At 36.9% G+C, this 26,034-nt stretch overlaps 7 protein-coding genes and 2 non-coding genes across 14 annotated transcripts in view; 3 read left to right on the top strand and 6 right to left on the bottom strand.

Annotated features, from left to right (window-relative positions):
• On the top strand, positions 1-922 carry LOC111455367 (ethylene-responsive transcription factor ERF109-like). The gene has a single exon (XM_023097001.1). The coding sequence runs from the start codon at positions 25-27 to the stop codon at positions 691-693; it is 669 nt and encodes a 222-aa protein (XP_022952769.1). The 5' UTR covers positions 1-24; the 3' UTR covers positions 694-922.
• Positions 923-1,345: 423 nt separating this feature from the next.
• On the bottom strand, positions 1,346-1,418 carry TRNAR-CCU. The gene has a single exon. It is a non-coding gene; the product is annotated as a tRNA-Arg (tRNA).
• Positions 1,419-1,481: 63 nt separating this feature from the next.
• On the bottom strand, positions 1,482-1,554 carry TRNAR-CCU. Its single transcript has one exon. It is a non-coding gene; the product is annotated as a tRNA-Arg (tRNA).
• Positions 1,555-1,674: 120 nt separating this feature from the next.
• Positions 1,675-5,831, top strand: LOC111455362 (probable LRR receptor-like serine/threonine-protein kinase At1g51810). Its single transcript, XM_023096990.1, has 9 exons — positions 1,675-1,878; positions 1,973-2,528; positions 3,384-3,847; positions 3,991-4,126; positions 4,953-5,024; positions 5,098-5,166; positions 5,245-5,316; positions 5,521-5,592; positions 5,690-5,831. The coding sequence occupies exons 1-9, from the start codon at positions 1,776-1,778 to the stop codon at positions 5,694-5,696; spliced, it is 1,551 nt and encodes a 516-aa protein (XP_022952758.1). The 5' UTR covers positions 1,675-1,775; the 3' UTR covers positions 5,697-5,831.
• Positions 5,832-7,281: 1,450 nt separating this feature from the next.
• Positions 7,282-8,292, top strand: LOC111455368 (calmodulin-like protein 1). The gene has a single exon (XM_023097003.1). The coding sequence runs from the start codon at positions 7,616-7,618 to the stop codon at positions 8,168-8,170; it is 555 nt and encodes a 184-aa protein (XP_022952771.1). The 5' UTR covers positions 7,282-7,615; the 3' UTR covers positions 8,171-8,292.
• Positions 8,293-8,507: 215 nt separating this feature from the next.
• LOC111455360 (pentatricopeptide repeat-containing protein At2g15690, mitochondrial-like) lies at positions 8,508-10,657 on the bottom strand. Its single transcript, XM_023096989.1, has one exon. It carries the CDS (start codon positions 10,587-10,589, stop codon positions 8,799-8,801), a length of 1,791 nt encoding a protein of 596 aa, XP_022952757.1. The 5' UTR covers positions 10,590-10,657; the 3' UTR covers positions 8,508-8,798.
• Positions 10,658-11,830: 1,173 nt separating this feature from the next.
• Positions 11,831-14,496, bottom strand: LOC111455364 (B3 domain-containing protein At3g19184-like). Of its 3 annotated transcripts, XM_023096992.1 has the most exons (8): positions 14,372-14,496; positions 14,144-14,279; positions 13,951-14,052; positions 13,702-13,733; positions 13,431-13,593; positions 13,126-13,332; positions 12,170-12,458; positions 11,831-12,025 (listed from the first exon to the last, which is right to left on the bottom strand). In XM_023096992.1, exons 2-8 carry the CDS (start codon positions 14,273-14,275, stop codon positions 12,015-12,017), a joined length of 936 nt encoding a protein of 311 aa, XP_022952760.1. In that variant the 5' UTR covers positions 14,276-14,279; positions 14,372-14,496; the 3' UTR covers positions 11,831-12,014. The 3 variants fall into 3 exon arrangements, with proteins under 3 accessions (XP_022952760.1, XP_022952762.1, XP_022952763.1); XM_023096994.1 differs by having other exon boundaries at positions 13,951-14,046; positions 14,144-14,496; XM_023096995.1 differs by having other exon boundaries at positions 13,951-14,043; positions 14,144-14,496.
• A 5,101-nt stretch (positions 14,497-19,597) lies between these two features.
• Positions 19,598-21,621, bottom strand: LOC111455366 (cyclin-dependent kinase inhibitor 7). 4 transcript variants are annotated; one of them, XM_023096997.1, is made up of 5 exons: positions 21,489-21,621; positions 21,030-21,393; positions 20,595-20,650; positions 20,264-20,467; positions 19,598-20,134 (listed from the first exon to the last, which is right to left on the bottom strand). In XM_023096997.1, exons 2-5 carry the CDS (start codon positions 21,372-21,374, stop codon positions 20,065-20,067), a joined length of 675 nt encoding a protein of 224 aa, XP_022952765.1. In that variant the 5' UTR covers positions 21,375-21,393; positions 21,489-21,621; the 3' UTR covers positions 19,598-20,064. The 4 variants fall into 4 exon arrangements, with proteins under 4 accessions (XP_022952765.1, XP_022952767.1, XP_022952766.1 ...); XM_023096999.1 differs by having other exon boundaries at positions 20,264-20,440; positions 21,030-21,621; XM_023096998.1 differs by having other exon boundaries at positions 20,595-20,644; positions 21,030-21,621.
• Positions 21,622-24,552: 2,931 nt separating this feature from the next.
• The window catches only part of LOC111455359 (presequence protease 1, chloroplastic/mitochondrial-like), a 12,402-nt gene continuing 10,920 nt past the window's right edge, over positions 24,553-26,034 (bottom strand). Inside the window, exon 19 of the mRNA XM_023096988.1 lies at positions 24,553-25,059. Coding sequence (XP_022952756.1) covers positions 24,918-25,059 — 142 coding nt within the window. The 3' untranslated portion in view covers positions 24,553-24,917. The remainder of the gene's footprint in view (positions 25,060-26,034) is intronic.

Here is a 26,034-nt window from a genome sequence, read left to right as displayed (position 1 = left end):
TCAAACTCTCTCTTCTTTACTGCCATGTCATCCTACCGCCCCGCCGTCTTCCGCAGCATCACCGAGGAGCAGGAGGTCTCTATCATCGTCGACGCCCTCACCCACGTCATCTCCGGCGCCGCTGCTTCCGGTCTAGAGTTCCGCCACGACGATTTCCTCCGCCGCCTCCTCCTCCCGCCTTCTACTGACAATACCGCCGCCGCCTTCTCGGGTTCTTCAGATTTCGACACGTGTCAAGACTGCAGAATCAACGGCTGCTTGGGCTGCCACTTCTTCTCCACCCCCTCCTCCTCCTCCTCCTCCTCCACCCGCCGTATCAGACGCCTGAAGAAAAATTACAGAGGCGTCCGCCTGCGCCCATGGGGCAAATGGGCCGCCGAGATCCGCGACCCGAAACGTGCGACCCGAGTCTGGCTTGGTACCTTCAACACCGCCGAGGACGCCGCACGTGCCTACGATGAAGCCGCCATTAAATTCCGCGGCGCACGTGCCAAACTCAATTTCCCCCTCCCTGGCAATTCATCGACGACTTCCACAACCACCTCCGCCGTCAATGAACCGGCAGTAGCTCCAAGAGCATCGCCGATGAAAATGGAGACGAAACACTACACCTTACCCGAGATTTTCAAGGTTGACGACGACGACGACATTCAACGATTGATCAATGACTTTGCAGGCCATTCACGAAGCTAATAAAATCCAAACCATTGAGAAAATTCTTTCAATTAATTAGCTTTTTTACAGTTAGTGAAAGAATTTCCTCATAATCAAATTATTTGTTTTTAAACAATTGTTAGAATGAAATTAAAAAATTCCTTCTTTTTACTAGATATCCAAAACAGTGCAATCATGTTACGCCACGTGTACAAGTAAAAGACACACGTGCTTAATTGAAGATCTTAAGTCAATTAAATCAGAATTAACACGGATCCATACTTAGCTCGTGATTAATTACTATATAAAAATTAAAATAAAATAAAATAATAAAGGAAAACCCACCTGAAAAGAGAGAGAAAAAGAATATAATTATTAAGATTAGTTGGTCAAATAAATGAAGTGCTGCGGATTTTCTTGGTGGGTTGATATACTCGGCCACGTTGAATCGGGTTTTTAATTACGCGGTCCACTCTTAACGGCACAAACCGTTTTAACGTCCCGTTTCCTTTGATACGTCCGTGCACTTATCTTTTATTATTATTTAAAAAATATTGTTTTATTTTATCCTAAAAATGAAAATTAAAAAACTAAAATAATCAATTTTAAAAAAAAGGAATCAAAGTTATGAAATTAAATGTTTATAATTAAAATGGGTGAAACCAGATACCGAATTACAAAGGAAAATAATCGCGCCAGGTAGGGATCGAACCTACGACTTTCTGCTTAGGAAACAGACGCTCTATCCACTGAGCTACAGGCGCTTTATGTTAAATAGTTATAATTAATATTTCTCCAACCAAAATCGGAGAAACAAAAGAAAAAAGCGCGCCAGGTAGGGGTCGAACCTACGACTTTCTGCTTAGGAAACAGACGCTCTATCCACTGAGCTACAAGCGCTTTCGATTATAATTTAACATAGTTAATTTAGTTTTCTTCATCTTCATCGTACAGTACGACGTGTCAGTTCTTCCTCGTGCCAAAATCGCCATTTTCATGCACCCATTCTGTCTCCTTGATTCTCAACAAGAATCTGCACAAAACAGAACAAAAAGGGAAAAAAGAAGACCCATCTTTCTCTGGTGGAGTAAAATCCCCCCTCTCCACCACAAAGGGATTCAATGAAAAAATCCAGAAAAAACAAGATGACCCTTCTCATTTCCATCTTCTTCTTCCTCCTCCTCCTCCTCCGCCTCTCCACCGCCGCTCCACCCGGTCCTCGAGGTACCCCATTTCTTTTCACATTACTCTCTGCAAATCCACGATTTCATTGACTAATTCTGTAACCCCATCTCGTTTTCCCCCCAAATATTTGCAGGGTATCTTCTCAATTGCGGTGCCTCCCAATTGGCCCCCAAGGTGACCGTCGGCAGCCTCCAATACATCACCGATGAGGGCTTCATCTCCGTTGGGAACATCACAAAGCTTCCTGATCCACATCTGGTGCCGATTCTGTCGACATTGCGCTATTTTCCCGACAAATCGGCCCGGAAATACTGCTACATGATTCCGGTGCTTAAGGGAGGCAAATACATGGTGAGGACGACGTATTACTACGGCGGATACGACGGCGGGAAGACTCCGCCGGTTTTCGACCAGATTATAGAAGGGACCAAATGGAGCGTCGTTAACACGACGGATGATTACGCCAGTGGGTTGTCGTCGTTTTACGAGATTGTGGTGGTGGCGATGGGGAAGATGATGAGCATTTGCTTAGCAAGGAACCATCATACGGATCCGAGTTCGAGCCCATTCATTTCAGCTCTGGAGTTGGAGTATTTGGATGATTCTGTTTATAACACCACGGATTTCAAGAACCATGCTCTCAGTCTGGTTGCTAGAAGCAGCTTTGGACCTGAAGCTGATGTCATTGGGTAGGTAAAACTTCTCTGTTCTTGACAACATTTATCTTTTTCTTCAACTTTTTGTGTTCTGGATTGTGATCTAGCTTGATTTTGCTCGTGTTCAAAACCCAGATTGGAATTGATATGATCTGAAATGGGCATGTTTTGGATAGAAATCATGGATGTTAATGAATCCAAAACGTTCTTGTTGAGCTTTTCCATATGAAAAACCATTTTAGTTAGTGTCTATGATCTTGTTAAATAGACCATTTAGTAGAAACTTGATGTTGATACCGTTAGGAATCACGAACCTCCGCAATGGTATGATATTGTCCACGGTCCACTTTGAGCATAAGCTCTCATGGATTTGCTTTTGGTTTCCCCAAAAGAGCTTATAGACCTTATACCAATGGAGATGTATTCCTTACTTATAAACCCATGATCAACCCCTTGATTAGCCAGTGTGAGACTCCTCTCCCAACAATCCTCCCCTCGAACAAAGTACGTCGTAAAGCCTCCCCTGAGACCTGTGGAGTTCTCAAACAACATCCCCTTAGTTAAGGCTTGACTTCTTCTCTGGAGTCCTCAAACAAAGTACACCCTTTGTTTGACACTTCAGTCATTTTTAACTACACCTTCGAGGCTCACAACTTCTTTGTTTGACATTTGAGGATTCTATTGACATGACTAAGTTAAGGGCATGACTCTAATACCATGTTCGGAATCATGAACCTCCACAATGGTATGATATTGTCCGCTTACTTTTGGTGTATGTTTCTTTTCTTTTTATGTTGGGTTGTGGAGGTTGTAATTTCAATGAAGAACCTGTCCTGTCTCTAACCTTTTGATGAACTTTTGGGACTTGAAATTTGAATGTGGAGTTAGCTTTCCAGATGATGTATTCAACCGGCAATGGCATCCATTTCTTGATGAGCATCCAGTGGTAACATCCCATGTGAACATTACTCCTTCAACCTTCTGGAATCTGCCACCAACGAAGGTGTTTTACAATGGCATGACGACGAGCCGGGGAAAGTCGCTCAAATTCAACTGGCCTCCGTTCCCACTTCCAGAAGCCTACTACTACATCTCGCTATACTTTCAGGATAATCGGTCGCCGAGTCTTTATAGCTGGAGGGTGTTCAGTGTTGTAATAAATGGCAAGACTTTCTTTTCAAACCTCAATGTCTCTGCTAATGGTGTGTCTGTTTACAGTGCGAGATGGCCTTTGTCTGGACAGACCCTCTTAGAACTAATCCCTGCAGACAACATGCCTGTTGGCCCTGTGATTAGTGCTGGTGAGATCCTTCAGGTTTTTCGCCTCACTGGAAGAACGTTAACTAGGGATGGTACTGTTCTTCTTCATAAACTTTGATTAGCGTTTTCGGTTTCGTTATATTCATAAAACATCAAACAAAGTGGAAAAGGAGGCGTGTTCTTGTTCTTGTTGGTTTGACAAAGCTTCTGTTGTATTCTTTGACTAATTTGGTAGTGATGGCAATGGAGGACTTGGCACGAAGCTTGAACTACCCGCCCCACGATTGGAGCGGCGATCCTTGCTTGCCTAAGGATCATTTCTGGACTGGAGTTACTTGTTCAGATGGAAAACTTGCTCGAGTTACCACTTTGTAAGTTCTCTCAACACTGAATGTTAGGAACCACAACCCTCCATAATGGTATGATATTGTCGACTTTGAGCATGAACTCTCATGGTTTTACTTTTGGTTTCCCCAAAAGGCAGTTCCCTCCCAACAATCCTCAGCAATCCTCCCCTCGAATAAAGTACACCATAGAGCCTCCCCTAAGGTCTATAGAGTCCTCGAACAGCCTTCCCCTAATCAAGGCTCAACTTCTTCTCTAGAGCCCTCAAACAAATGGTACGAACAAAGTATACCATTTTTTCAACACTTGAGTCATTTTTTACTACACCTTTGAGGATCACTATTTCTTTGTTCGACACTTGAGGATTCTATTGACTGAGCTAAGCGAAAGGCATGACTCTGATACCATGTTAGGAACTACGAACCTCCACAATAGTATGATATTGTCCACTTTGAGCATAAACTCTCATGACGTTGCTTTTGGTTTCCCCAAAACGTCTCATACCAATGAAGATATATTTCTTATTTATAAACCCACGATCATTCCCTTAATTAGCCTACGTGGGACTCCCAACAATCCTCAACAATTTAGCCAACGTGGGACAATCCTCAACGTTGGCTAATTAAAGGAATGATCATAGGTTTATAAGTAAGGAATACATCTCCATTGGTACGAGACGTTTTGGTAAACCAAAAGCAAAGCCATGAGAGTTTATACTCTAAGTGGACAATATTATACCATTATGGAGGGTCGTGGTTCCTAACATGATCCACCTCTCAATTAGCCGACGTGGGACTGTGATCAACCTCTTAACTAAGAATGGGTATTGAACTTTTTCTCAATTTTTTGAAGGAATTTGACAAACTTTGGCATATCTGGGACGCTTCCTCCAAGCATAAACAATTTAACTGCGCTCTCTCATCTGTAAGTAATTTTCTTTCTCATTGTCAAACGTAGATATGTATTTCTTGATTGATGACTGCAATTGTGTTTGCAGTTGGCTTGGTAACAACAAGCTCTCAGGCATTATTCCTGATATAGGTTCATTGAAGGAGCTACGAACACTGTACGTTTTCCATTCGATACCTCGTTTACTTCTCTCGAACGTTCTTACCCGTTTTATAACTCTGTTTTGTTGATCAAGGCATCTGGAAAACAACCAATTTGAAGGGATAATTCCTCATTCGCTCGAGAAGCTTCCGCATATTCATGAAGTGTGAGTCTCGACCTTGATTCTTAGCTGCAATATGATCTTCATTCTTCATCTGAACTGCCCTCATTAAGTTTGCTTACTCGTATTCAACGGCTTGATGTTTTGGAATAGAAAGATATTCGATGTCGATACCGACCCTTTCTCTCCATGTAGTTTCAAGAGATGATCCCCAATGGGTTTTTTGATCGATGACTTTTATGATTACAGATTTCTCCAAAATAATAACAATCTTAAGTCGAAAGCTCTCGAAGCACTGCAGAAGCTAGGCATACACATCGAGTAAGAACACGGATATGTGCACTTCAAGTTCGGCTTCATTAGCAATCTTTGATCTGATGTTCTTCATTTTGTTACACTCTGTTTTGTTGATGCTTAGGCTGTAGAAGCAGAAATCTATATGGCTATCTCAAAGGATGGAAGAGACTATATGAAGAAGCTTAAGAGTTGCAGTAATTGTTGCAGAATTGGCAATCATATTATCATATTGTTATTTTAAAAAAAATATATTTTCATATGTTCTTGAGTTCTACAATGATATATCGATGAAATATTTAGATGTGAATATAATATTAATAATAGTTTATTTATTAATTTAATATTTTCTTAATTTTTAATTTTCAAGAATTTTCTTTAAAAGAATCCATTCATATTGTCATTTTATCGATATTTTTACTACATTTTCATGAAATTTGGGAGCTCGAGATTTTAATTTAAACCTTGCTTAAAACTCATTAGGGTACATTTAAGCCTACCAATAATAAATATTGTTTGCTTCGGCCAGTTATGTATTATCGTTAATTTCACGATTTTTAAAACGTGATTGCTAGGGAGAGGTTCTCCCTCCAATCGATGTGGAACTTCACATATCTAGTCTATGAAGTTCGACATATTAAATTCAATGGCTCAATGAGTCAACGGTAGAGTCGAGAAGTTTGAAAATTAGAGTTAGTATATATCAACAAGAATACTTTATTCGAACATTCTAAAAAAAAATAAAAGTAGAGTTTATTCCTAAAGATCACTATAAACACACTCACTTTTACATATTCTTTATGGTTTAGAGGCAACTCTTACGGCACGAAAATAATTTATCAATTAAGAATCTACGCATACTCAGATCAATTAAGAATCTACGCATACTCTACTCAGATTCATGCCATGTGCATACTCAGATCAATTAAGAATCTATGCATACTCAGATTCATGCCATGTGCATACTCAGATCAATTAAGAATCTACGCATACTCAGATTCATGTCATGTAAAAATTATATTATTCGCTAACCTTTTCTAACATGTGTCTAAAAATTATATTATTCGCTAACCTTTTCCAACTCTTGTGCCAAATTTGTTTTAAAAAGAAGAATAAAGTGAAGGGAAATGAAAAGATATGAAGAGACTAAAGCAGCATAGAGGATTTTGTCCGCTCTATTTGGTTTGGTTCGACAAATATGTTGATCATTTTAGTATTACGTGTTAGTGACTCTAATTGAAGATGTCTATTTACTCGACCTTGTGGAGACCTACCTCGAACGGAGTGAAAGATTTTTATTTAAATGTGGAATGGAGAAGAGAGTCTAGAGAGATTTTTCACTATTTGCGAATGAGATCAAGGACAGAGATTATTCTCCTCCCCCACCCTTATTTATAAGGGAACCCATCCCCATGAATTCTTGGTGGGGATCCCGGTCTCAATTTCCGCAAGAATAAATATTTTTGGAGATATGGAGATTGAAATAAGAGGTAAATGAGGAAACATTCTGCGTCTATACCCGGTCCGCTTCAAGGACATCTCTTCACGTAAACATGAAAGAATTGTTAAATGATACTAGGAGACATCCTAAGAGTAAAAATATTAAATAGAATGGAAGTGAAATGTGGGTAAAATCAGCCATAAAAATAGAAACCAAGCTGAGGATGAAGAAGGGCAGAGAAAAGTAGAAACTTTGTAAAGAATCATATTCTTTTCTTTCTTCCACCACAAGTTTTCAGTGAATCAAACCCATTTTTCACCATTTAAACCCTTCAAACCCATCTGTGTTCATCTTAAATTTCAAGATCGATCTTCCTTTGTTTCTTACAACAAAGAAAAAAAAGACCAGAGCAAGCAATTTTTCAGTGCTTAAACCCTTTAAATTCATCCGGGTCGAGTCCTCTGTTTCAACAACAAAAAAAACAGAGCTACACTGTTTTTGGTAGTGAACCACTGAAAATCCATCTGGGTCCGTCTGAAATTTGAAGATCAATCTTCTTTTTATTCGGAAAAAAAAAAAAAAAAAAAACAGAGTAACCCAAACAGAAAAATGCCAATGAACTCGAACCTCCTGGACCTGCAATACAGTGTCTTAAAGAAAAAGTTCCTCCGGGAACCCTCCCGTCTGTTCTCCTTCAAGAACCGACAGAGCTCAGGACTCCGGCGGGCGTTGCAGCCGAGCACGGAGGAGATAAAGCAGATCTTCAAATGGTTCGACACTAACAGAGATGGGAGGATCTCAAAGCATGAATACAGGGGAATTCTGGAGGCACTGGGGAGAGGGAGCTCCATGGAAGAGGTGCAGAAGATTTTCAAGGCAGTGGACACAGACGGCGATGGTTACATAGACTTGAACGAGTTTATGGAGGTTCACCGGAGCGGAGTTCAGACTGGAGAGGTGGAATCTGCTTTCGAGACGTTTGATGTGAATAGGGATCGGAAGATTAGTGCAGAGGAAGTGATGAGAGTGTTGAAGGGATTGGGGGAAAAGTGTAGCATTGAGGATTGCCGGCGGATGGTCAGGGCGGTGGACAGGAACGGCGATGGCATGGTGGACATGGATGAGTTTATGACAATGATGACTCGGTCTGCAAAGTATGTTTAGAGGATGAGTGTTTCAACTTTTAAGGTTCTTTATGGCGTTTGATTGTTAAAAAGTGTTAGTATAATGTAAAGGCTTTGTATAAATTCCAACTTCTCTTTTAGTTAAACTGCTTCGGGTGGACCGAAACACGATAACAATGTCATTTTTTATAAGCTTACAAACACTACTTTCACTTGTAAGTTTATATGTTTTGTTACCACTTTCTTCTACTAATGTTGTAATAAACCAAGTCAAGGCTTAGAACTAGCTAGGATTCAAGTGATTCTTTCAACCTAATTGAAAATGAGGAGAAAACAAATTTCAAACCCAGTAATTACCACTGGGACGTTTTCTTTTGCTAAAAGCTTACTAATCATCTATCAGGAGAAGAAAACTAGCACTTTCCAATTCAGTTCCAACAATAAACAGCAGGAGAAGAAGGAAAAAAAAAAAAAAGGATGATAAGACGAATGATTAAATATCAGGATAAGAAGAGCGTACATTATAAATCAATGGCTAGCTCGTCTCCAATCGGTACCTTGTTTCGTGCTTCACTTAAGGATATTGATGATCTAACACTTTACATCGAGCTGCTATTGGGAAGATAAACTCATCAGGTACATGTTGTGGTGTGTTCAAGAATGATGGTTTACCAGTAATCCCCACACGAACATTTACCATCCTTAAAATGATGAAACCGTTTGTTGTCCCTTACAATCAACTCTCTCCCAACAATCCTAGACATGATTTTGATGGCATTGTGACAGTCACCACAGATCCGTAGGTTCTTAATGATCCTAAGAGGCGTTCGTGCCGGAGTACTGATCAATCCATATGCAATTGCCAATCGTTCACTATGATACAGCAATGCCTGCTCTTTGGCCTCTTGATCAATATCGTGAAGAACATATCTAGTATCTGGCACATACCCTTGTTCTTTCATTGCCTTCAAAGCCTTTAATTTTTCATCATCTTTGTAGAGAGTTGGATTTCTGAATTCAACAATCCTGTTCTTCCCATCAAGCATGCTAATTGCAAATCGCTTCTTGGGAGGTGGCGTCGGTATCTTGTTAGAGGCAGCTTTCGTTGGGTCCAGATCAACAATTAGCTCCTCTGCATAGTCCTCAAGATCAACATCTCCATGAATTCTAGCATAGTTCTTCAAAGTCTCCCATACCTCGACTGTGGGCTCCATGGGCAGTTTTTCGACATACTCAAAAGCCTCATTGATGTGTCCGGGTTCTCCAAGAATACCTAAAAGCCCCAGATAATGATCCATGTCTGGATTGATATGGTAATCATTTTTCATAGACTCAAAGTACATAAATCCTTCTTCCACAGCACTGGCACTAGCACAAGCAGACATAACAAAAAGGAAAGTTTGTGAATTGGGATGCAATCCCAGCTTCTTCATGTTCTCAAATAACTCCAGACCCTCATCACCCAATCCATTATCCGCATATCCTTTTATCATCAGATGCCAAGACTCAATACTCCTATCAAGCATATGGTCGAACACTCTCTGTGCATCGCTCATGCTCCCACATTTCCCATACATCTCAAGCACTTTATTATTCAATTGCAGATCGCTTCTACAAGTTGACTGTAGAAAGTAATCATGAACTACTTTAGCATTTTCAAATGACTTCGACTTCCCACATAATTCAAAGAACTCATGGAAACAATCAGCATCAGCTTTAACACCTTCTTTCAATAATTCAACAGCTTCTTTCAACTTCCCCTCTCCACAAAAGCGCCGCAATTCATCAATAGGAGATACAAGCGCATTTGGTGTGTGATTTTGAGCACCATGCCCTTGAATCCCAGCCTGATTATTCAACTGATAAGAATTCTCTGCTTGTAGGTTCCGCTGACCAGGCTTTCCAAATTGTGGGAGTCCCTGATTTTGATTGCTCCATTGGTTAGGGGCTCTTTGTTGCTGATAATTGAAATTTTGAGGGTTCGGCTGCGAAGGATTTTGATACTGCGGGTAGCTCTGATTTGGAGGATTCCACGAATTAGGGTTACCGCCTTGAGTATAGCTCTGACCCTGCCGGGGAAATCCAGGATTGGGGTACGAGCTCTGATTTTGACTCCGATAATTCATTTGATTACTAGGACTTCCCTGTTGAACATAGTCGCGATTCTGAAACTCCGAGAACGACTGGTTATTAAAATTTCCACTCGGACGATGAACCTGGCTCGGCGAGCCCCACTGACCCTGAAGATATCGAGGGTCAGACGAAGAAGGTTGTTGCGGCGGTGTAGGGAAATTGGAGAAATCGTCAGGGAACGCCGAGGTGCTTAGGGCTTTGATTAGGGTCTCTGTTCGGTTTCCGCAAGAGAAGGTGAAAGTTGAAGGGAGAGGAGACCGTACCTTGATGAAGGAGGAGATATGAATGGGGGTTCGAACACGCCGGACCGCCATGAGAGACGCCATTTCTGATCGGAAAAGGCCTAAACCCTAAGGAAAGGTTCAAATAAACCTCCGTTAATGCAGCTTGAGAGGCGAAGAAAAGAAACTTGACAACTGTTTTTCACAAACTTACATTGGGCTTATACCTAGGCCCATTTTCTTAAAGCGGCCCAATTTGAAATAAATACGTTTAATATTAGTACCATATATATACATAATATATATATATATATATATATATATATATATATATATACACATATGTGCATATATATATATACACACATACACACACGTTTAATATTAGTACCATATATCTACATATACATATATATACACATGTATGTATATTAGTACCATATATCTACATATACATATATATACACATGTATGTATATATATATAAATAGGTCATGTATATATATATATAAATAGGTATATATATATATATCATCAGTGTGTATGCATGTAAACATGTGAGAGTGAAAATTTGAATATTCAACCTTAAAATAATTATGAAAATTAGCGAATTAGGTTGATTTTGGTAACGATGATTATTATTATTATTATATTTATTTATTTATTTTTGTTACGCTCTTTTGTTTTAGTTAAATTGATGTTTGAAGGATTAAAATCTCATTCGTTCAAACTTACTTTCAAAAATACTTTTAATCCTTAAAGTTTTTCGAAATCAAAAGTATAAAATTAAGTATTCAATTAGTTTTGAGCAATTAAAGACATGTTTAAGAGTAATTTTAAACTTGACAAAAGTGATTTTACTCCAAATTTCATTCTATTCTACTTAGTAACATTCATTTCTTTTGTGGGTTAAAACTGTGCTAAAGGATTTGAAATTTTAACCCTTGATTAAGGGCATATGTTTTAACTAATTAAACTATACAATTAGGTAGAGAGCATCGACTAAAACATTGATCGTGCCATATTTTACTCTAGACCTCTATAAAGAATGAACAAGAGTGGTAAAAGAACAACCCCTTTTTGTTTGATTATCATGCAAATTTTGATCTCTTGATTAAGAGTCTATACGTTTTAACCACCTATACTATAATGGTCCAGACCTACAGCTAATAGATATTGTCCTCTTTGATGAAAAATTCGGAAGAAAAAGTTCAAAGAGAATATTTGCAAATGGTAGATTTGAGCCATTACATGAACTATTCTGTCAAGCTGGTAAAGAGAGTTGATCACGCCATATTTTATCCTCCATAAACTCGGCCATCCACAGCTCGTGGGAGGAAGGGAGCTTCAAATCATAGAAGGGGTCATTTCATTGACATGTCTTGATATTACAACATACAATTACAACAGCCCCGAGAGAGAGATAAGACTGACAAAATATCCTAAAAGCTCTCAATTTTTTGTGTCAAAAAGCCTTGGATAGGGATACTTATAATAAACCTTATGGGGGAGAAGAAGGCAGATCTTGAGCTACTTTTTCCCTGGCAGAGAAAGGAAAATGGAAGCTAATTATAAATTCAAATTCAGTATCTTTTCAGACATCCATTACCAATTCAAAGCATGTGAGAGAGAAACTGTTGTGATAATAGCAATAATAGAAGGAAGGTGTATATGAACAATGATACCTTTACTTGCTGATCTTGTAGTTCTTTTGCCACTTGTTTCCAACTGGGAGACACCGGAATCCTCGCCGTTAGCTGCTTTATCTTCAGATTTATTTGCCCTGGTTTTACGCCCCGATGATCTAGCAACCTTTTTGCCACTTTTTTCCAAAGGGGATACATTTGAATCCTCGCCGTTATCTCCTTTACCTGATCCAGTATTTCTTTTGCCATTACTTTCCAATTGGGTGACATCAGAATCCTCATGGGTGTTTTCTTTGTCTTCTAAATTGTATGCCCTGATGATATACACCTGTGAATGCAAGGCAAAGCCCATTAAAGCAGGGAAGTTCACAACTTGGAATAAGGAAATTTTCAGTCATTTCTTTGAGATTCCTAAGATTAGTGAAATTAAGAGAGGGGAATCTTTATGTCGACCTAGGATCAGGCTTTCTCGAGGAAGGAAAATGTGAGTTGAATTAGATGTTGAGAATTGTTGGGAGGGAGTCCCACGTTGACTAATTAAGGAGATGATATGGGTTTATAAGTAACGAATACATCTCCAGTGATATGAAGCCTTTTGGGAAACCAAAAGCAAAACCACGAGAGCCTATATTCAGAGTGGACAATATCATACCATTGTGGAGGTTCATAATTCCTAACACCAGAACGCCTTGAATATCCCATCCTACCTCCCCCACTACCAAAATGTATTCCCCTTTGTCTTTAGGTGTTACTCATGGCAACAAACAGCTATAATCAGTTTCCTACATGTTTTGAAGAAGCTAGTACTGTTCAAGACGTGCACTTACTTCTTATGGATATGAACTATACTATATGTAAGATAAAATATGACTGTACGGTGTCCTAAACCTCAAACTAAATGTGCTAGATTAATTGGGCATAAACCCATTAAACTTGAATCACATGAAAAGATGCTTGGCCAAGACAGAATATAACTTTTTTTTCCATGTAATCACCTTGAATTCAGTCGGCTTAGTTAACTGAAACACCAAAGTATCCCCATCTACTAACTGGTGATCAATGGAAAACCCTCTCCAACCACCACTAAGACCTGTTTTTTCGGCAAGGTATTTTGTTTGGAACTCATTTTCATCCTCGTCCACCAGAGTTAACATTTCATCCTCAAGGGGAAGGTGTGCCTTGCAAAAATGAACTGGGAGACCCTATAGGAAACTCAATGAGACAATATACTTCGTCAAATAATAAGCTTTATATAACCAATCAAAGCTGAAAATTCAGTAAAATGATATCATAAACTGACCAGCCAAAATCCCCCGGTGACATGTGATTGAAGCATGGGCTTCACAAAACTTGGGTATCTAGATTCTAGGCTAGATTGAAGGTCTCGTGCTCTGTCAATGGCATATTGCCTTTCCACATCTGAAGCATAAACCCGATTCAACAAATCCCTCCTTTGATAAGTCCTATTCGTCCAATTTTATCGCGTTTTTAAGTGAAAAAGACACCAAATAGTGTAAAGTAATTCGAAACAGTATTTTTTTTTTTTTTTTTTTTTTTTTTTTTTTGCATACCTTCTTAAACCTGCAAGTGGTTCAATGGGCTCCTGCAAATACCAATAAGATTTAAGCATTCAGCTATAACTAAATGATTAAATTAGAAACTGACCAACCATTGAACAACACTTTTCTTCACCGTAAAAGCTTAATTAAGCGTGTCATTTCAGTGAGAACAAAATAAATAGCATTCAAAATGGCCACCGTTAAAAAACTACAGCATTCCTTCTCTGAAAGGATAATCCAAACGAAGAACTCAAAGCCTACCTCCTTATAGCTTGGAGGGGGCTTATCCGCAAAACGGCTGGATCTTCTCACACTGAAGGACGAGATATCGAGTGGCTGACGAGGACGCTTTAGCTGCTTCGTCTTCCAGAACCAAAACAAAGAGAGACAAAGAGATCAAGTTTTAAACTCATTGATATTAGATCATAAACTATTTTGAACAACGGAAACCTACCGGAGAGGATTTAGGGCTGGAAGATTTCAGAGCATCGGCTAGCTTGTTGAGATTAAGCTCTCCCATCCTCTTCTTATTCTCCTCCAACCTCTGGCGTCGGCATTCCTCGTAAGTCAAGTTCGATTCCACCATTTTCCTGGAAACCAAACAGCAGCGGAAGATCCGTCTCCAATCCCTCAAATCGGCAAAGAGGGCAAAAAGAGCAAGAAAGTGAAGCAAGAATCTGACCGTTGTAGATTTCTGTCGCGGAACTGAAGCTTGTTCCCTTCGATTTTTCTGGTGATGGGCTCTCTCGAGAGAATTTCGAGCGCCACTACAAAGAGCTCTGGATTTGATTTGAATTCAAACCAAGCTACTATTGGGCTCAAGCACAGCTATATACCAGTGAACAATGGAGATGATGAAGTGGATTGGGCCTGGGCCTGGGATTAATTGGGCTCTGTATATTGCTAGTTGAAGCCCATGTTACTCAAGGCCTTTTGGACTTATTTGGAAAGCCCATGGGCTTTAGTTGGATCTAAAATGGAGAGATGTTCATGGTTAGGGGACTCATTTATATATATATATATATATATATATTGTTTTTTTTTTAAATTTATGTCTAATAAAATTTTTAATTTTTAATTAGGTTGAGTAGATATATAAATTTTAAATTAGATGAAAGGTTAGTGACAAAATTTGTAATTTTAAAAAAAAGCTAAAAAGTGTTGTTCGATGAATCGACCTAGTATTAGGTCGTTGGTCAAGTAAAGGTTGACTAAGCCAATGATATTCAGCTGGTCTTTTCGAATGATCAGCCATATTGGAACTGAGACACGGCTCAGACTTCCATGGGAGATAATAGTGCAGAATCTTAGATAATGGGCTAAAGCCCGATCCAACAATATCGCGTGAGTTAAGAAGGGTAATGTCGCTTGTAAATCTCTTTCGTCGAGTGCACGATCATGACAGGACTTGAGAGAGAAGTTCAAGCTAACTCCATGCCAATAGCTACGATAAGACGAGAGGACAACAACTAAATAAACACAAACCTCAAAATTTGAATTAATAAGCTCGACTCGAGAGTAAAGAATACATATGATCAAAATTGTGTTCAAAATTCAATAATAGGCCAAGGACCTATATAACAACGTGGTCTAACCCAAATGACATGACTACACTTACATGGTGTGACTCACCCACATGGGTCGCCCACTCTTGTGTAGTGAGCCGGCTCATGTGGGTCAGCCACCTTTGGGTCGTAAGTCAACTCATACATGCTATCTATGGCTAGACGGCCTAGAAGGGTCAGCCATTATAGCTAACCCATGATGGTTGGGCAAAGCTAATAGTCAATCATGGTTGTCCCGATTATATATTTTATCTTCACTTACATATTTTTTAAAATAATTAAATAATTATAATTTAAAAAAATAATAATAGAAACAATAGTATTGGTTGACAACAAAATGGGTGACATTATTGCAAATTCTAACTTTTATTTTATTAAAATCATTTGTGCTTCCCAAGCAATTCTCTCTCTTCCATATTTCATTATAATTTTGGATAAAATATGAATCTTTAATAATTTCATATGGTTTGTTTAATAAATAAATACTACTCGTTTGTAAATGTATTAAAATATTATTAATATTTTTTTATTCTAAAAATTAAATTCTTTGATTTTTTTTAAAAAATAAAATGGATTATTATAATTAATATGATTTTAGGTATCTAATGATGAATCATTGGTTGGCATAAGTGTTACATAAATAGAAAATTCATATTTTTCTTTATCATTAACTTATATATTATTAAACTATAATCAACAAAATATCCATCAAATTTCTATTCCTACATATTAAATTAAAAAAAAAATTAAAATCAATAATACGTATATAAGTTGAATTATAAATTTAGTATATGAATTTTGAAAATGGTATTTATTTGATCCCTAAATTTTTTAAATTTTAAAATTACTGATTATAGACAAAAATTGGAAGGTAAGGAATTAAGATTATAATTTAAATAATGGATAACAATACAAGAATATACTCAATATATTTGAGTGTCGAGTTCTTCCAACATGTCAATATATGTGCAACTTTACTGTCGTAACTTAATAGGACGAACTGCTTCGTAGTTTGCTTCGGAACAAAACAATTAGAATTAGGCTCGTTGAACTGCAATGTGTATTATCCATATAGGGGATCTTTCAATGGAGAAGATTTATCGACCTAAGACAAAGAGAAGGGTCTATCTATTTTTATTTATTTAGTTATTCAGTTAAACCAATGATGATTCGTTATTGTAACAGATAGCAACAAAGGCTCTCAAATAAGGTTCAAAACCTGCAACGCTGTGTCTAATAAAACTTTGATTGTTTAAATATTTTTAACGTTCGTGAACATTATCGACACAAAGTATTAACACTAGAGATTTGTAACAACCCAAATTCATTGCTAACGAATATTGTCCAATTTTGTCTGTTACATATCGATATCAACCTCACGGTTTAAAAACGTCTATAAGAGAGGTTTTTATATCCTTATAAGAAATGTTTCGTTCTCCTCTCCAATTGATGATAGAATCTCACATATAACATCAAAAGCTGACTTAAATAGACAATTCTCAGCGTTTTAGTCGATACTCGATGTCTTGTAATTTAAGATTGAAACCAATATATACATATAAAGGAAGGAAGGAACCAACCTCCATTAAAAAGCAACATTCTGTCTCACAATTTGACTTTCTCTCTCCTCATTTATTTTTTAATTATTTTATATGCTTATGGTTTTTTTTTTTTTTTTTTTTAAATTTATTAAATAATAAAATAAATTATTAGTAGGGAAAAGGAGGGGGGCAGCAGATCCAAAGCAAAGGATGCTGGGAAGACCCCCACACCACGCCACGTGCATCCCTCTTTCCTGCATCATTCCTCCCTTCCCTTCTCTATTTCCACACCATAATAATTTTAAACAAAATTCCTTTTTTCTTTTTCTTTTTCTTTTTTTAAAATTTATTTATTAGTTGTTTGGGAATGGGAATAAGTCGTTCTAAAAGAGTTCAATTCTAATTGAATGGAAATAATACCGATCACTCGTCAACATATCTAGTCATATGAAGTGAGAATCTCATGTATAGACAATGTCACAACCTAATAATGGTTGTGCACCCAAATAAGTCATCAAGGACTATGACTAGTTCAAGTGGGCCAGATTGTGACCCTTACATTGCGACAAGAGATGCGGCGACCCTCAAGTGGCCCTCCCTACTCGAAAAAGTTATATACTGTTTAAGTCGTTGTTGTTACCTTTTTGCTTGCATGCTATATAACACACCCTCTCTCTCTTTCTGTTATAACCTAACCACGAAGAGAGTACGTTGTGACCCTCACGTTGCGACAAGAGCAGCGCGACCTTCAAGTGGCCCTCCCCCTACCCAAAAAAGTTGTATAAGGTTTAAGCTGTGGTTGTCTTTTTGCTTGCATACTATATCTCACACACTCTCTCTCTCTCTTTCCAAAACTCTTTTTCCAAAATAAAATCTTCTCTTGAAATCGAAACCCGAGGTTTGTATTCACGTTGCTTGACTGTAAGCAACGTGACTCAAAGTAGGCTTAACTCACTCAGGGCTGAGAGTGAGTGTCACACCATCGCCAATTCCACTGCCTATAAATCACAATTGTGATGGCTTGGTGAGATTACTAAAAATGCTAAACATAAATGTCTAAATTTAAACAAAAAAAAAGAAAAAAAAACCAACAATATGGACTAAATTGAAAAGTAACAAAATATTAGCATCATGAAACCATTTTCATAAATAATTTCATTTCAATATGCTGTTTATATGCATACAAACAACTCAACAATAATTTCTAAGAATCAATTAAATACTTGTAAAATATGATACCAAGGTCAATTCAATCATTGCGTGGGGTTGCAATAAAATTATGGTTCACACCACCAAATTTAATGCCATTAATGAATTTACAAGTAAGAGAGAGATGAACTGATTCAACAGTGGAAAGAGAGAATTTAGATTTTGAATCGAATAATAATTGTGGAAGAAAAAAGTGAACAAATGTGGTCTGAAAACTTGACAGGATAAATGTGTCTTCTTAGTATGTTTAAGATTTGACATGTGTAGCAAACCACAATCCAATTCAAATATATATATATATATATACACATATACATACATATACATATACATATACATACATATACATATACATATATATATATATATATATATATATATATATAGTTGCTACAATTTAATCATCTTAAATCTTATCTTATCACCCAAAATCTTAGAATTAATCAATCTACTTTCAAACTAATCTAAGATGTCTGGAAATTTAGGAATGTTGCTAAGTTCTTAATATTGGGATTCTGAAATCAAATAATCCACAAACATTAAGGATATTGTAACCCCAAAATTTTAACAAACCAACCCTACGAACAGTCTTATCTCAACAACCCGATTTTAACTAAATGTCATTGGTCTCTAAATTCTTATAAAAGTAACAATTTAGTCCATAAACTTGGGTAACAATTTAGTCCATAAACTTGGGTATGCAACAATTTAGTCCATAAACTTGGGTATGCAACAATTTAGTCCATAAACTTGGGTATGCAACGATTCAGTTGTTGTACTTTCAAAATTTGTAACAATTTAATTCATAAACTTTAAAGTTTGTAACGATTCAGCTGTTGTACTTTCCTCCGATCAATTTATCAATCTACATGGGTAGGAAATTTCATTAAACTTAATAAAGTTTTCCCAACCAGGACTAAATCGTTACCAATTTGAAAGTACAAGAGCTGAATCGCTACAAAGCTAAAGTTCATGAGCTGAATTATTACTCTCATGAAGGTTTGAGGCTAAGAGATATGTGTTTTTTGAACCTCAAACCTAAATCCTATGGATTCTAGTATAAGGGTTTTTTTTTTTTTTCACAGATGATATCAAAGATTGGACAGTAACACAAATGATTAGAATCATAGAAACTTTTGGGTTATTATCAAAAATGAAAAAATGAATAGTTACTTCTAGAAATCTTGATCCAGTACAGAAGAGAACATATATATGATGATAACATATTTCATCATCTAACTTATCTTAAATGCAACATAATTCCACAAATATAACACTATCACAGGTGACAAAGAAGTTGCAATTACTGTAAAAGAGTGAAAATTTTGATCCCAGAGATAAGATTTTGTCTCAACTCAAAAGGAAGAAAAAAATTTCCACAAGGATAAAGACTTGTGTACCTTTCTCCATTTTGTGTTGAAGGGGTGAATCCAAATTAACCCTCTGGAATTCTTGAGCTAAAATGATCCCAACAATGGCTTCCTCTTCTCCCCTCCATGGTAGGTAGCTAAGAGAATGGTGCCCTGTTCTTATTCTAAAAGAATATTCCACAAACAGCTCTTCAGATCTATTCCATAACACAAAATTCAGAAATATGCAAAAGGAGGAGATTACACGTTTCCCTTTTTTCTTCACAGAGAATAAGCATTCAAACAAAGCACACTTTTCTTACACATAACGCAAGCTCAAAAAGTGGCAAAAAAAAAAAGGAAGAACTGTGATGAACATGGCTAACATTTGTCGTGAATTCAAAGTGAGAATTACAGAAATCTGTGCTCAACTATGGACGAAAGACACAAAACATAGGTTTCAGTTCATGAAAGGAAATGATCAAAGGACGGCGGCGGCGGCGGTTTCTATGGGCGTGTGTGCAGTGTGTGTGTGTGTATACTGAAAGTATTTAGTTTCGGAGCTTCTTTTATGGAGTTGAAAGCTGTACAAAAGAAGAAATTAACAGAGTCTCTTTCGAAAGGAAAGAGTTAGAAGTTTTTGGAAAACTATGGAGGAAATCGGAGAAATCCAGATCCCGGCGGAGGCTTAGCTTGAGGTTAGCTGGTGTTTCATGGCTTCAGGCGAATCCATTGGTATCGGCCTTCCAACGGCACATCCATTACTATATCGAAGTTGTACCTGAACAAGACGAACGAGAAAAATTGAATCGATTAACGAAGAAGAAGTTGAAAGTTAGTTAGGTTTTGGTTCGGCTAAAATGCGCGGAATCAGAGATGGTTATCATGCGCGTGGAGAAATTGTACTCACTTCTCTGAGAAACGCTTCTGTTCGTACTTCTCGGCCTCAGCGAAGAAATCTTCGATCTCAGAAATCGGCGGCGTCTTCGGACGATCCGGTGGTTTCTGTTTGTCAGTCAAGAAGTTCGTCGCCGGAGAGTCCATTTCGTCTGAATCTCCGTGGAGATTGCTCGTTGGAGTGCTCTCTCTGAAGAGATTCAAATTATAATTATAACTAAAAGAAGAAGAAAGAAACAGAAATTAAACATTAAACAGAGTGAGAAATGGCGAAAGAGAGATGAAGCGTTTCAGAATTCGTTTCGTTAGAGGAAATTAAAGGAAAATAGTAAAGTGCAATGAACCTTTCAATGTCGTTAACAGGAATCGACTCTACGGTTTCGAAGCTCTTGGTCTGCAGCTATGGCGCATTGAAGATAAATTTCAATAAATACGATAAAAAATACATACAGACTTGAATTCTTAACAAACATTTTGTAGAAACGGTCCTAATTTTATGAGTAGAACTGAACTGAATTAAACGATGAAGAAACGAACAAATCACGAACTGAAATTTTTTGCAGGAAAAAATCGCGGTAATATGAAGAACAATTCATCTAAATTCAATTTCAACTGAGAATATAGAAAACATGATTTATGAACTGGTTAAATTTAATGATACTTTTTGTTCTTCTCCTCCATTTTCTCGCTAACCGAAGAACAGAGAAACTCAAAATTAAAAACCAAATTCCAAACAAACAGAGAGGTAAACTCTCCTCAACCAAGAATTGGAAACTCACCTCCAGATCTTCGAATTTCTCGACGGTGGCCTTCCCGCAGTCATCACTGGAGCTACAAGAAACCGGAAACTGATCCTCTGAAAAGCCATACCTCATCTCACCTCCGGCGACAATGTCAAGGGAATTCTTCTTCTCCAAACGCGACAGAGACGTTGTCGCATTCTCCAACCACAAACAACGGTCTCCAAGGTCAGACCGAGACGCCGACGGCCGCAATCTCTCCGGCGAACCGGAAATTCTCCTCCTCTTAGACATGCAACCAGCATTATTCGCCGCCGTCATCACCGCAACTCGCTTACAGTCGACCATCGACGTTTCCACCTCCAACTCGAACTCTGCTTTCATGGCCTCTCCAAAACCATTTCTAGAGAGAGAAAAACAAAAATAAAGCAAGAGAAGGCTTAAGGATCAGAGATCCGACAAGAAAGCGGGGAAGTGGTTGCCGCTTATGATGGTTACCGACGACGGTGACGGAGAGCCGGCGATCCTGTTTCAACGGATGAAAATCGTCAATCTCCGACGCGGCAATCTTTGTTCATTGCTTGGAACGAAGTCGTTGCGAAGATTTTGGGCAGCTTTTGGAAATACGAATCCTCCAACTTCTTCATAATCATAACAATTTCAATCCTTTTTTTATTTTTTATTTTTTAATTTATTTTAAAAGTAATTATACTAATTAGTTTTTTTTTTTAAGATAAAATAAATTAATGTTAAATTAAGCTTATAAGACGAAGAAGTAATCAAAGTCTAATCTAATTATGTTATAATTAGTTTCTTTAACTCATTCTATGAGAATTATAGTGTTACTTTCCAAATTTGTGTAGCCCTCAACCTCGAGAATGGTGGGTAGCGTGACGATAAAACGTGCAAGGTGAAATGGGATTCGGGGCTTTTGTCTCACGACATGAATCTTGTTGGGAACGAGAATGTAACGACTCTAGGTCAGTAGAAAACTAGGCTCTAATACCAATTATAGTGACTCCAGATCAGTAGTTACAAAGATGATGCAGTGTTACCTCCCAGCCTTGAGCACGCTCAATGATTATTAGTGCTACAGTGGCAGAATGTGCATGGTGAAGCCGAACCCAAGTGCATTTGGCGTATGACATGAATTTGACTAGAAGCGGGATGTTTGTGTTGCCTCCCAACATTGACAAACCCTGATGAACGTGCACAATGGCACGAGATTGTTGTTGCAATTATGGGTTAGTTTGCGTTTAGGAAGTCTAGGTATATGTCAACTTCAAATGCCGAAGATTTAGATAGCTCACATAATCGATCTGTGATAGTGTCTATTTTAACCGAAAATTAAGGCAATATAATGTAAAAGTGGACGTGATACCTAAATATTGTATGATTGCATGATATAAAATACTGAAATAAATAGACGACGTGACGTTACATAATTTTTTTTTGTTAGAATTTAATGAAATGGTTGAAATATAATTGTGTTATTTATACCTAACCTTAGGTTCAATTTATTTATGAATATTTAAAGTTGCCCATGATCCTTACATTTTTATTAAAATTGAGCACATTTTCATACTAAACTTAGCTCCATCCCTATTAATATTATAAATCCATGACAAATAAATTGGGGCTAAATTAATAGGAATCTAGAGTCACATGGATTGAAAAATGCACATTTAAATAAACTTCTAAAATCAATTTTATTTCTATTATCCATAATAAAAAATAAAAAATAAAAAAAAAATCCTTAAAATTTTTAAATGTTTTAATAATATACTTAAACTTTTTTAAAAAAAAATTAAAAAAATATATGGTTGAACTTTTAAAAAAAATTAAAAAAATACCCATTCCCTAAAATTTTAGATGGAAATTATTAATATTTTGTTTCTTCAAAAATACCTTTTAAAATAAAAAAAATAATTCAAAAACACCCTTAATTTTGTTTTTTTTTTGTTTTTTAATTTCAAAATCACTTTCTAATTTTTTTTAAAAAACTTTTAAAATATCTCCAAACTTTTTTAAAAAAATTTAAAAATACTTTTGGCGTTGGTACCATATTTAAAAAATAATGAACTTTCAAAACTAACATGGAAAGAAAAATAATATACAAGGCGCCCCTACGGTTTCCGTAGTATAAATGTTAATGATATTTTTTATTTTTTTAAATGGAAAGGATTTTAATGAAACTTTTTAAAATTTAAATGCATTTTTAAAACAAATATTAAGAGATTTCATCTAAACATAAACCTAACTCTAAATATATTTTTTTAAAAATTAAACACTTTTATTGAAATTTTTAAAATTTTGGAGTATTTTTAGATAAAATATAAAGTTTAGTATTTTTTTTCTTTTATTAATTTAGCCTTATTTTAATGTTATAATGTTAGGACTAATCTCGGTCAATATGTTCCAAAACGTTACACTTTTGACCAATGTCCAAATAATTTCAAATGGTATATTTTTATGTGAGAAACTAAGTTTATAAAAAACCCCTCAAACATTTACAACCGAGTATGAAACTTATAATTGTCATTTACAACCGAGTATGAAACTTATAATGGTAAAAATTAAACTCTAAATATTCCGGAGCTTATCAATTTAAAGTTAGTCTTCTTTGATCAAATTAACAAAACAGCAATCAACAAAATAGACAATCAGATTTAATGCGAGAACAATTTTTTTTTTTTTTTTTGGGTATAAAAATAGCTTAGTACAAAAATCTAAATGGAGTCACTTTTGAAATTTTAAGGATTTAATAAGGATTTAATGGATAACATTATCCATCTCACACCATGTTCATCCAAACAAATGTAATGGAGAGCATAAATTAATACACTTACAAAAGTTCCTTTTCCATTAAATAATAACGAAGTAAACATAAACTAAAAAAAATGTAAATTCGGTTGATCTTAAAACTTGATTAAATCACGAACTTAAAAGATCGAATGAAAACTAAATTCAATATTCAAGAATCAAAATATAACCATTTGAAAGTTTGAAACTTAAAAGATAAAATGAAAACTAAATTCAAACTTTAATAGTAAATGTGAAAAACTAAACGAGAATCGCCAAAAGAGGATCTTTTGTGTATAATCTTGTATAATTTCGTAGACTAAATGATACAATGCGAGCAAAAGTTCCTAGATTCATGGCATTTAGAACTTCAAGATTAAAAAGATATTTTAGTGTAATCACAAATAACTTTGAAGTTTTGCAAATTCTTACCCCATGATATTCACATCTAGTAAATTTTAATCAACAGATAGAACAACTAAAAAGAAGTTCTAATTTAACCCCAAACAGGACAGTAAAAAGTGAAAAAGAAATACTACAGCTGCAACTCCACCAAAACAAAAATAGAAGCAAGACATCTTTAAAAAAAAAATGGAAATTGGAAATTGAAAAAAAATATAAATGGCATTCAATAAGACTGTCCAAATCAATGAAGAACCAAGTGGATTCAAACATGAAATGAATGGGGGGTTATATCTAAATAATAAATATGGTTTCCTTTCATAAATTGAAAGGGGGGCGGGGCGAAAGACAGAGCACAGAAAGAGCAACAAAACCTGATCAAAACTGAGAGCAAGTGATCAGAGGAGACACGCAAGAATTAAATACATCACCATTCCTTCTCTTCATCATATCAATAAACAGAGCTCCCCCCACACTGCTTGCAGCATTTAAGAACTATCAAATCCCCCATGTTCGTACACAACAGATCAAATATTAACTATCGAATTTTTCTGAAACAATCAATGGTTTTTGTTCATGCCATACTAGTATTGCAAAATGAATCAGTAATGCTGGTTACCTTTTCCTTTTCTGAAATCTGTTTTGGTTTGTTTCTCTTCTCTTTGTTTGTAGATTTTGGAAGTGGGGATGGTTGGTGATGCAATGGAAGCTTGGAGGGTTATCTTAGAGGGCTTTCTTCACTTGGAAAAAGCCGGGGCGTTCGCTGTGTGCAGCTTCGACATCTTCGGGAGATGCAACTGAAACTACCACTCCTTTGTTTCTGACTGCCTCGAGTGCGTCGGCGAAGTTCTTGAAGTCCTTCAAGCTGTTGGCAGAGAGATGGACATAAGTCATGGCAAAAGAGTAGAGAAGCAATTTATTATGAACCAGATAATAAAACCCGGAAACAGAATTAAATGATTTGCCTACCCTTACCTAATGCCAATTCATTACTTTTGTGAGTGAAAAAACATGACAAGAGAGCCTTCATTAAAAGTGGATTGGGGAAACTTTACTTAAGAAGTTGAAGCTGCATCTAGACTTAACATTCCCATGTTTCTGATTGGAACGTTAATAAGGATGTAATAGTAATTAGTATGGAAGTTATTTGGGTATTTGGTTATAAATAGAGGGAGTTGGGCATGATTTTTGTGAGTGAATTAAGGCTTCAGAGATTTCTCAAGAGGGGAGGGTCCAAGTACCTCGAAACAGTTGCATTAACTTGCTTCTTTACCTTTATCATATTTCAATATCATTTTAGTTCTGTTCAGATTCTATCAGTTTCTTCAACTAAAGCTTTTTAACCCTCAACTGAAACCCCTAGACTTAACATTCCTATAATTAAGATGTCGCATTTTCAAGGATATCATCGGGACGAAAGGAATTGTCGTATTATCAGGGAAATATACTCTTCTTTTGACTGTTTCATGGACACTATTCTTTCTAATTCTTTGTTTTTACCAAAAATAAGCGACCTATAAATCATCATAGCTCATCTTATTTAATCTCCAATTGGAGAGGTTTCTTGTAATTCACCAATAGGAGCTTGGAGTTCTTACCCCTATACTTCATCTATCAATGAAATCGTTTAGAGAATGCGACTTAAGCGAGCATATTCGAGCAGTGGACTTGCTTAGACTTTAGAGAACTAATGCACGATGTGATGGAAAATCCTCCCCCCCCCCCCCCCCCCCCCCCCCCCCCCCCCCCCCCCCCCCCCCCCCCCCCCCCCCCCCCCCCCCCCCCCCCCCCCCCCCCCCCCCCCCCCCCCCCCCCCCCCCCCCCCCCCCCCCCCCCCCCC

This window comes from Cucurbita moschata, unplaced genomic scaffold, assembly GCF_002738365.1.
Source record: "Cucurbita moschata cultivar Rifu unplaced genomic scaffold, Cmos_1.0 Cmo_Scf00017, whole genome shotgun sequence".
NCBI classification, from domain to species: domain Eukaryota; kingdom Viridiplantae; phylum Streptophyta; class Magnoliopsida; order Cucurbitales; family Cucurbitaceae; genus Cucurbita; species Cucurbita moschata.
Note: the sequence above shows the minus strand (reverse complement) of the source record. Positions and strands in the feature narration are given on the sequence as shown.